We start from the raw sequence: 10,918 nt of genomic DNA, 5'->3' as shown, positions 1-10,918 counted from the left end.
CTACAAGGGTCAAGGACCCAACCTGTCACCCAGTCGGCTGTTGATAGAAGAATCACAGGATTCAAAAATGCAGGAACAAAATAATAAAAGCGAGAAAAATCGCAAGAAAAAAAACTCCAGAGTACAGGACTCTAGAAGTGCCTGACTCCTCTCCTGTCGTTAGGCAGAAAAAGACTGAGGCTCCTAGAGCAGGGTGTGGGTTATGCCTGGGGGAGCCACGCCCCCTGGGAGGAGTGGCACGAAGGAAAGGTTTTAACGCTTTAAGTGCTGTTAAATTCTGCCTAAACTCTCCTGGTAGGAAGAAGCATAACCCTAATGTCAAAGAAGGCTATGTCCGTCTATGAACGAAAGAGAAATATTTTTATGTATGTGTACAAGTGTTTGTTTTATAATAGAAAATCAAGTAAAGGCATGAATATAAAAAAAAAATTATCGGTGTTCAACCTCCCTTAACGAAAGCTAAATGGGCTTTAACCACTTCAGCCCCGGAAGAATTGGCTGCTGAATGACCAGGCCATTTTTTGCGATTCAGCACTGCGTCGCTTTAACTGACAATTGCGCAGTTGTGCAATGTGGTACCCAAACAAAATTTCAGTATTTTTCCCCCACAAATAGAGCTTTCTTTTGGAGGTATTTGATCACCTCTGCGATGGAGCAGTAGATCCCTGTCATGTCACCAAGCAGAAGAGGGAAATGCCTTGTGTACATTTCCCCGTTCTGCCTCTCCTCGTCGCAATCGTGGCCCTCCGGCAGACAAAGTTTGCAGGCACCCGCTAGCCCGGAATTATGAAGGGACGTACGGGTAAGCCCTTTTGCGCACCCGTGCCATTCTGCCAATGTACATCGGTGTGCGGCGGTCGGGAAGAGGTTAACCTATAGGCTCCTGCTGCAATCAAATCCTGTGAGGTGGGAGCAGGGGGTTAGGCTGAGCCACTCCTTGTGTGTCAGAGTGCGCACACAGCCTGGCTCAGGAGCGCATCTGCATGGGTTCACCCTCAGCACATGGCTTGCTGAGGGGGCACCCACAGGAAAGGAGTGGACAGCGCTGTTACGGAACTCCAGAACCACTGTGTGCAATACCATTGCACACGGCAGGTAGGTAGGTATAGTATTTTTTTATTTTAGTTAAAAATTGTCTTTACAATCACTTTAATGTACATTGCCTTAAAATTACCAACAACTGTGCAGTCCTACCTCATTAAATACAAGTTAATCTATTTGGCTGGGTAAGCTCCCCTCATTAGTCAGATGTTACAGCTTTTATGTAGGGCCCGGTTATCAGTTAAACAAAAATGGTTTACAGTAATGTAAAATCTTAAAAATAAATAGAGCAGACTTTTAGGTAAGGTAAAATAATTGCTTAAAAAGTCAATATTCTAGACTTTCAGTGGTAAATCCAGCTGAGAGTTTTAATGTTCAAAACATATTTACAGTTATACATTCCCTAGACCTGTTAGCTGATCAGTTTTCACATTTATTAATGAAATATTTAAAATCTACTGTGCTGGAAAAACAAAAAAAACTGGGAGTATAATATATAATTGTGCCTCCTCCATCTGCATGGCAAACTTTCTAGTTCAGTGGTCTCCAAACTGTGGCTTACTAGCCATATGTGGGCCTTTGCTTGCCTTTATCAGGCCCTTTAGGGGGAACGATAACTTCTTCAAATTACAAAATAACTAATCCTCACACTGCCATCAACAAGGGGGCACTTATACCATTGATGGAACACTAGTCCTCCTCCTACTGACCACAGATAAAAAGTTTGGAGACCCCTGACCTTGTTTAGCATGTTAAAAATAGCAAATATAATGATCAGCATAAGTCATTTATACAACAAATATGCAAATCGAATTCCTTGCAGTTTTAACTTATTTTAAATGATTTATCAGTTTTAAAATAGTGATAATTACAGCAGAAGCAAGGTCACACAATCATTGACAACTTTGCATATGACAGTTTGCTGTGCGATCAGCTGATGTCTCCTTGGCTGGTGAGCAGTTAGTTCATCATTAACTCAATCAATAAATAAGGAATGGCCTTTGTAACCAATCACAAATTATTGGCATCTTCCTCCCAGCTGAAGTCATTCTCTTCACCCCAGCCTTCTGCTTCCATCTGCAGGAAAAAAATAATACGTGCATCAGGTATAAACCGGATCAATGCGCGAGTGCGCACACACACACATACAGTGCCTTGCGAAAGTATTCGGCCCCCTTGAACTTTGCGACCTTTTGCCACATTTCAGGCTTCAAACATAAAGATATAAAACTAATTTTTTTTGAAGAATCAACAACAAGTGGGACACAATCATCAAGTGGAACGAAATTTATTGTATATTTCAAACTTTAACAAATAAAAAACTGAAAAATTGGGCGTGCAAAATTATTCAGCCCCTTTACTTTCAGTGCAGCAAACTCTCTCCAGAAGTTCAGTGAGGATCTCTGAATGATCCAATATTGACCTAAATGACTAATGATGATAAATAGAATCCACCTGTGTGTAATCATGTCTCCGTATCAATGCACCTGCACTGTGATAGTCTCAGAGGTCCGTTTAAAGCGCAGAGAGCATCATGAAGAACAAGGAACACATCAGGCAGGTCTGAGATACTATTGTGGAGAAGTTTAAAGCCGGATTTGGATACAAAAAGATTTCCCAAGCTTTAAACATCCCAAGGAGCACTGTGCAAGCAATAATATTGAAATGGGAGTATCAGACCACTGCAAATCTACGAAGACCTGGCCGTCCCTCTAAACCATGGGTCTTCAAACTACGGCCCTCCAGTTGTTCAGGAACTACAATTCCCATCATGCCTAGTCATGTCTGTGAATGTCAGTGTGTTACAATGCCTCATGGGATGTGTAGTTCTACAACAGCTGGAGGGCCGCAGTTTGAGGATCCCTGCTCTAAACTTTCAGCTCATATAAGGAGAAGACTGATCAGAGATGCAGCCAAGAGGCCCATGATCACTCTGGATGAACTGCAGAGATCTACAGCTGAGGTGGGAGACTCTGTCCATAGGACAACAATCAGTCGTATACTGCACAAATCTGGCCTTTATGGAAGAGTGGCAAGAAGAAAGCCATTTCTTAAAGATATCCATAAAAAGTGTTGTTTAAAGTTTGCCACAAGCCACCTGGGAGACACACCAAACATGTGGAAGAAGGTGCTCTGGTCAGATGAAACCAAAATCGAAATTTTTGGCAACAATGCAAAATGTTATGTTTGGCGTAAAAGCAACACAGCTCATCACCCTGAACACACCATCCCCACTGTCAAACATGGTGGTGGCAGCATCATGGTTTGGGCCTGCTTTTCTTCAGCAGGGACAGGGAAGATGGTTAAAATGGATGGGAAGATGGATGGAGCCAAATACAGGACCATTCTGGAAGAAAACCTGATGGAGTCTGCAAAAGACCTGAGACTGGGACGGAGATTTGTCTTCCAACAAGACAATGATCCAAAACATAAAGCAAAATCTACAATGGAATGGTTCACAAAAAAGATATCCAGGTGTTAGAATGGCCAAGTCAAAGTCCAGACCTGAATCCAATCGAGAATCTGTGGAAAGAACTGAAAACTGCTGTTCACAAACGCTCTCCATCCAACCTCACTGAGCTCGAGCGTTTTTGCAAGGAGGAATGGGCAAAAATTTCAGTCTCTCGATGTGCAAAACTGATAGAGACATACCCCAAGCGACTTACAGCTGTAATCGCAGCAAAAGGTGGCGCTACAAAGTTATAACTTAAGGGGGCTGAATAATTTTGCACGCCCAATTTTTCAGTTTTTTATTTGTTAAAAAAGTTTGAAATATCCAATTAATTTCGTTCCACTTCATGATTGTGTCCCACTTGTTTGATTCTTCAAGAAAAATTACAGTTTTATATCTTTATGTTTGAAGCCTGAAATGTGGCAAAATGTCGCAAAGTTCAAGGGGGCCGAATACTTTCGCAAGGCACTGTATATATTTATTATACATTTCATTTCATTTTTATTGGAGGCAAGTGTCTTAAATATGCATTTACTACAGAGTAGATATAGAATTGTTCCACTCTGGGCTAGAAAGGCTGCATTCACACTTGTCCACTTTACATTGTGTATGAACAAGTGTGTGCATTCAGTCACATTCTGTAGAAGCAATAAGGGCTTGTTCACACATGCTCTCTGAAGAGGGAGCTGCTTTCAGATTGCTCTTCACAGAGCACTTGTCAGCCAGTGAGTAGTCATTGTACCACCTCATCATCGCCTGCTTTAACCCCTTGAACTCCACACTAGTGCACCATAGCTGTGTGCATTGCATATACCAAATACCGTATTTTTCGGCGTATACCGCGCACTTGTTTGCCCTGAAAATCAGGGCAAAATCGTGGGTGCGCAATATACCCGTGCCGTGTTTGAATGCCTGCGCCGACATATACCGAGCGCAGTAAACTCGGCTTCGCTCGTAGTCACGCATAAACGTCACAGAGCGTGAGCACGAGCGAAGCCGAGCCTGGCCGAATGTACGCGAGTGTACTGCACAACAGTATATGTCGGCGCAGGCATTCAAACTGAGCGCGGGAAGCGGTGATTCAACGGGTAACAGCGCGGGAGGACACCACCGAAGCCGCAGACGGACCCGACGAGGACACCACCGAAGCCGCAGACGGACGCCGGACCCGACGAGGAGGACACTACCGAAGCCGCAGACGGACCCGACGATGGACGCCGTGCAAGACACCAAAACTGTAAGTACTGTTTTTTTTTACAGTACCACATTAGGGGTGCGCGCTGTACGCCGGAGCGCGCAATCCCCCGATAAAAAAAATCCTACATCGATAGGTGCATTCATTGTTATTTTTTTTTGCAAAAGGTGGATTTGGCCTTTAACCACTTCCGGACTGCCCCACACACTTATACTACAGCAGGGCGGCCCTTCAGCATGCAATCACATACCTGTACATGAGCGCTGCCGGCGACACACTCCCACTGTGATTGGAGAAATCGGGAGATAAACAGCGGGTCCAGCGGACCTGACGTTTGCTGGAACCCGGCGCTCGTTTCTGAGAGAGAACGCTAGTCTGCCTTTGTAAACATGGTCTTCCCCCAGTCAACGCACATCCCCCTAGTTAGCAAGCACTCCCAAGGAACACATTTAACCCTTTGATCACCTCTGAACCCAACATTTCATACTCCTGATATGTGCCTGCTGTACCATGTACTTGTATGAAACAGTATCATGTTTGTTGTATGTCTTCCTTTGTGTGAAATCCCTGTTCTTGCCAGTCCCTCTGCTTTCCAAAAACTGCCCACACCAAGCATGAGAGCACATCCACCTCAGTGTGGTCCATTCTCTAGCTGTTCTAAGGACTCAGCCTGCTCTCCTCCAATGACCAGACGTGTCCTTTCACCCCCCCCCCCCCCAGCCATTTACAGGGACGACCAGTGTACTGCTGTTTTCCCTCCTCCAGTTCTTCAAGGTCCTTATGCAGCTGAGAACAGATATTTTGTGATCATTTTATAAAAAAAGGGGGAGGGGGGTATTTATTGTGTGTGTGTGTGTACACACAGGTCAAACTCGAAAAATTGAGCAAAAGTTTATTTATTTCACTAATGCAACTTAAAAGGTGAAACTAATATATGAGATAGTTCAAGCTGTGATGTGTCATAATTGTGATGATTATGGCTTACAGCTCATGAAAACCCCAAATCCACAATCTCTGAAAATTTGAATATTGTGAAAAAGGGGCAATATTCTAGGCTCAAAGTGTCCCACTCTAATAAGCTAATTAAGCCATAACACCTGCAAAGTATGGAGAAATAATGGAGAGGCACACACTGCAAGATGCTTGAAGTCCAGTGTGAAGTTTCTACAGTGTGTTGATTCGGGGAGCCAGGTCATCTGCTGGTGTTGGTCCACTGTGCTTCATTAAGTCCAGGGTAAACGCAGCCGTCTACCAGGAGATTTTGGAGCACTTCATGCTTCCTTCCACAGACAAGCTCTATGGGGATGCTGACTTTATTTTCCAGCAGGACTTGGCACCTGCCCACACTGCCAGAAGCACCAAAACCTGGTTCAATGACCGTGGGATTACTGTGCTTGATTGGCCAGCAAACTCGCCTGACCTGAACCACATAGAGAATCTATGGATCATTGCCAAGAGAAAGATGAGAGACATGAGACCGAACAATGCTGAAGGCCGCTATTGAAGAATCCTGGCCTTCCATAACACCTCAGCAGTGCCACAGGCTGATAGCTTCCATGCCATGCTGCATTGAGGCAGTAATTGCTGCAAAAGGGGCCCAAACCAAGTACTGAGTACATATGCATGCTTATACTTCTCAGAGGCCCGATATTGTTCAATGTACAATCCTTGTTTTATTGATTGCATGTAATATTCTAATTTTCTGAGATTGTGGAATTGGAGTTTACATGAGCTGTAAGCCATAATCATCACAATTATGACAAATCACGGCTTGAACTATCTTACTTTTGCATGTAATGAGTCTATCTCATATATTAGTTTCACCTTTTAAGTTGCATTAGTGAAATAAATGAACTTTTGCACGATATTCAAATTTTTCGAGTTTCACCTGTATGTAACATATAAATACATATATTTTCGGCACTCACTGCCAACTCAAAGCAGAAGTCCACCATAAAGGGTTCTGCATTGCCAGCATTTTGAACCCCACCCACATCAAGTACAAATTTTATGAAATTCTAATTCTCTGTAACCAAATCATTTGTTTTATTGCACCAGGTGAGAGTGGAATAATGGTGTGTGTGTATACATTATGTAATTTTCTTTATAGATTTCCTTTAGATTTACCAAAACCATATGATAGAAGGTCAAATATAAACACTTTAAATTTGTATGCAGTCAGGCAGGCCCCTCTACTACACAGTTGAATGTAAATCTAAAGGATCTTGAGTAAGAAAATTATACGGTGTATGGCTAGCTTAAGTCACATTACATTTCCTTTGTGGATTTGTTTTAGGGCCGGTTCACACCAGACACAGTTCTGTTCAGTTCTGTGTGCTTTTTTTCTGCACAAAATGCATGCACAGTGTTTTCAATGTATTCAAATGGCTCTAGTTCACACCATGCAGTCAGTTTCTGCACTGGAAACTTACTGCATGGTGTGAACTAGAGCCATTGGAATACATGGAAAACACTGTGCATGCATTTTTAGTGCAGATAAAATGCACACTAAACTGTACGGAACTGTGTCTGGTGTGAACTGGCCCTTAGGGAAAGGTTGGAGAGTGTTCATGGGCGTTTTCAAAAGGATTTTCTCTCTATAACCGACAGCCCTGGTTTCACTCATACACCGGCTATGCCAAGCTGTGAGGACAACATGCCCTGTAGTGCTTAGGACTGTCTTTCACAGCCAGGTGGCTGGCAAGCCACATAGGGCACCATGAAATCGAAACAGGAAAAGCTGCCATAGCAACAGGTGTGTTTGATCCCTGCAAGACCTGCAAAGCGTGAGGGAACGGGATTAAGTGGGCAACTATTTCCAGACACTACAAGGTATACAATTCAAGTGAAAAACATGAAGCTGGAGTTCAGCTTTAAACCTAATCTATTTATTAATTTTTGTTTACCTCTGTATTTTCAGCAGCAGCAAATTTGGATGAAAACGAATCTGTTTGTTCTGAATCTGTTATTACATTAGTCTGTGTTTTATTTTCAAATTCATGGTATCCAGAAGCAGAAAAAGCAGAAGAAATGTTTATTTCCGGTGTCATATCTGCAAACCAGTCCAGTTCTGGGTCTTTGCTTTTGCTCCTGACTTTTATCGTGAATTCATCCCCCAAACCGTACTCGGACTCAAACCTAATTTTTGGGACTTGTTCTGGCACAGGATCTGGCACAGGATCTGGCTTCGATTCCTTATTCTCTTTCACAGTATGGAAACTCCTGCTATTTGCACTCTTGTCCAGTTCAGAAACAGGCTTTGCAGAAGACAGTTTAACAAACGTGTCAGCAGCGGTTGTCACAGTTCTTGAACTATCACATGGCAAACTAAAATCAATCCATTGCTCCATTTCTGATCTGTCATTAGTTTCTGTATTATCGTGGACACTGAGGATCTTTTCACTTGTGTGCCCCTCTGATTCACTCCAATCTGGCCAGTCTTCTGTTGACTGTTGTACTTGATCAGTTAGGAGGGAGTCTTTGGGTTTAGAAACACCATTCAATGAATGTGAAAAGCAGTCCTCTAATAAAAAAAAAGCCACAAGAGAACAAAAATTACAAGATATACAAATTACAAATATTTTAAAAAACTTTTCATTTTAGGTCAAATGGAAAAAAGATGCAATTTAAAGAAGAACTTCTAATACAAAGCTAATGAAGTGCTTAGCATGCATTTGTAATAGGAAAAAAAGTATACAAATGCTTCATTGCTCAATAGGATTTGGGGATTTTCACTTTACACACACACTGAAAACAGACTGTACTGTCCACCTACATTTCACATTACAGAAAAATTCATATCAGGTGATCATTCAGTAATACTTTACATGTCAGTAATCATATTTAAGCAGGGTGGGTGGCTCCTCTGTATACAACATATAAAGAATAATTAGTAAAAAATTAAGTAATACTGACTACAAGCCTGAACTACACATCAAAACAATGCAATCATTAAGACAGTCCTTGTGGTGTAAAGGAAAAAAAAAACCACCCACCTTTTGAGAACCCAGCACTTTCCCCCCTTCCTGCCCAGACCAATTTTCAGCTTTCAACGTGGTTGCATTTTGAATGACAATTGCACGTCATGCAACACTGTACCCAAACAAAATTTCTATCATCCCCCCCCCCCCTCCCAAATAGTTTTCTTTTGGTAGTATTTTATCACCACTGGGATTTTTATTTTTTGCACTATAAATAAAAAAATACCGAACATTTTGTTTCTGTTACAAAACGTTGTAAATATGTAAGTTTTCTCCTTCACTGATGAGGCTGCACTGACAGGCACTGATGAGGCTGCACTGATGAGGCACTTATATGCAGCACTGATATGTGTCACTGTTTGGCAGCACTGATCAGGAGGCACTGAGTGCCATCCTTATTGGGCATCGATTGGCATACCTGGTGGTCCTTGGTGGGAATCCTCTACTCACGCTTGTCAGTGTGAGTGGAGTAAAATCCGATGAACGTCTCTTTATACTGTGATTGGACACAGTTGATCACATGGTAAAGAGCCTACGTCAGAGGTCATATGACACCCAGTCAGGATATCTGAACCACTTTCTGATTGTTATTCTGCATACGGCAGGCGGGAAGTGGTTAAATGCTCATATGACACATCTGTCCAAATTTTAAATCAAATCTATCATCACATGGCATTTTCACGCATATCTGTTTTGCTGAATGGAAATGCTACTAGGTTAAATACAGATCAGCACTTTTTACTTTACATTTAATATTGGTGTTTTTAATTCATTTCTAATAAAGTGTTGTTTGCAGATTCACACTTGGCTGGTTGGCTTTTTCTCTCTGTGTGCATATCATTAATATTGTAACCAGCCATGGGATTCTGGCAAGTGCTTTTTCGTTTGGGCAGTGGAACATCTGGCCTGTTCAAAATCCCCACCCATCCCCAGACAAAGGGTTTTTATTTTATTACACAAAATAAATAAAACATTGTTAGAAATCTTTACTGATAATGTGAACTGTTGGCTTTAGAATAATTTGCACATTTGGAATTTTTGTTTCATTCAATAATTTGTGGCAATTGTACACATAGAATGCAGTAAGGTGAAAAACCATGAGGGTTTACAATCCCTGTACATTTTTTATTATTTTTTTAATGCAAAAAATGTAAAATAGTAGGGGTAGGCAACCTCAGCCCTCCAGCTGCAGTAAAACTACAAGTCCCATGAGACATTGCTGACAATCACAAGCATGACTCCTAGAGGCAGAGGCATGATGGGATTTGTATTTTGCCTACCCCTGCTCTGTAAAGGAGATCCTTTAGGTACCCTGCAAAGGTAACATTCCTTGCTGTAACAATCAGCCTTGAGCCTTTATCATCTGCTAGTTGTAATGCAACACTTTATTCGAGGTCACGCTTCAAAGCACACCTGCCTCAATTAGACGCACAACTACACAGTCTCATTCAGACTGCGCCTGATTAGTAGGCACCATTTGACTTCTATCTCTACTAGTCTGCAGATTCTGCTGGGTTTACCTACACTAGATTATAAAAAAGTATAGGGACACCTGCCTTTGCAAGGGCATGAACTTTAATGACATCCTAGTCTTACTCCGTAGGGTTCAATATCGAGTTACCCCCCTTTGCAGCTATAACCGCTTCAACTCTTCTGGGAAGGCTGTCCACAAGGTTTAGGAGTGTGTCTATGGGAATGTTTGACCATTCTTCCCGAAGCACATTTGTGAGGTCAGGCACTAATGTGGATGAGAAGGCCTAGCTTACAGTCTCTGCTCTAAGGCCCCTTTCACACTGAGGCGGGAGGTGCGTTATAGCGCCGCTATTCTTAGCAGCGCTATACCGTCGGGTACGCCGCGGTATTCGGCCTCTAGCGGTGAGGTTTTAACCCCCACTACCACCCGAAAAAGGGTTAATGCAGAGGCGCATTGCCGGCGGTATAGCCGTGGTTAACCAATGTTTTCAATGGGAAGGAGCGGTAAACACACCGCTCCTCTCACTGCTCCAAAGATGCTGTTGGCAGGACTTTTGGAGCGGTCCCGCCAGCGCATCACCTCAGTGTGAAAGCACGTGGACTTTCACACAGACTGCAGGGCAGGAGTTTTTCAGGCGGTATTTTTATCACTAAACCGCCTGAAAAACTCCTCGGTGTGAAAGGGGTCCAATTCATCCCAAAGGTGGTCGATCCGGTCGAGGTCAGGACTCTGTGCAAGCCAGTCAAGTTCCTCGGCCTGAACTCGCTCATCCAGGT

General features: G+C 42.7%; 1 protein-coding gene across 3 annotated transcripts in view; it reads right to left on the bottom strand.

Moving 5' to 3' along the window:
- Positions 1 to 1,372: 1,372 nt before the first annotated feature.
- The window catches only part of SCYL3 (SCY1 like pseudokinase 3), a 70,131-nt gene continuing 60,585 nt past the window's right edge, over positions 1,373 to 10,918 (bottom strand). For all 3 annotated transcript variants that reach the window (XM_040359705.1, XM_040359706.1, XM_040359707.1), the window contains 2 exons: positions 7,595 to 8,211; positions 1,373 to 2,118 (listed from right to left, as the gene is read on the bottom strand). In XM_040359705.1, the coding sequence (XP_040215639.1) occupies positions 2,053 to 2,118; positions 7,595 to 8,211 (683 nt within the window). In that variant the 3' untranslated portion in view covers positions 1,373 to 2,052. The remainder of the gene's footprint in view (positions 2,119 to 7,594; positions 8,212 to 10,918) is intronic.

The sequence above is a fragment of the Rana temporaria genome, chromosome 7 (assembly GCF_905171775.1).
Source record: "Rana temporaria chromosome 7, aRanTem1.1, whole genome shotgun sequence".
Classification (NCBI taxonomy): Eukaryota; Metazoa; Chordata; class Amphibia; order Anura; family Ranidae; genus Rana; species Rana temporaria.
Note: the sequence above shows the minus strand (reverse complement) of the source record. Positions and strands in the feature narration are given on the sequence as shown.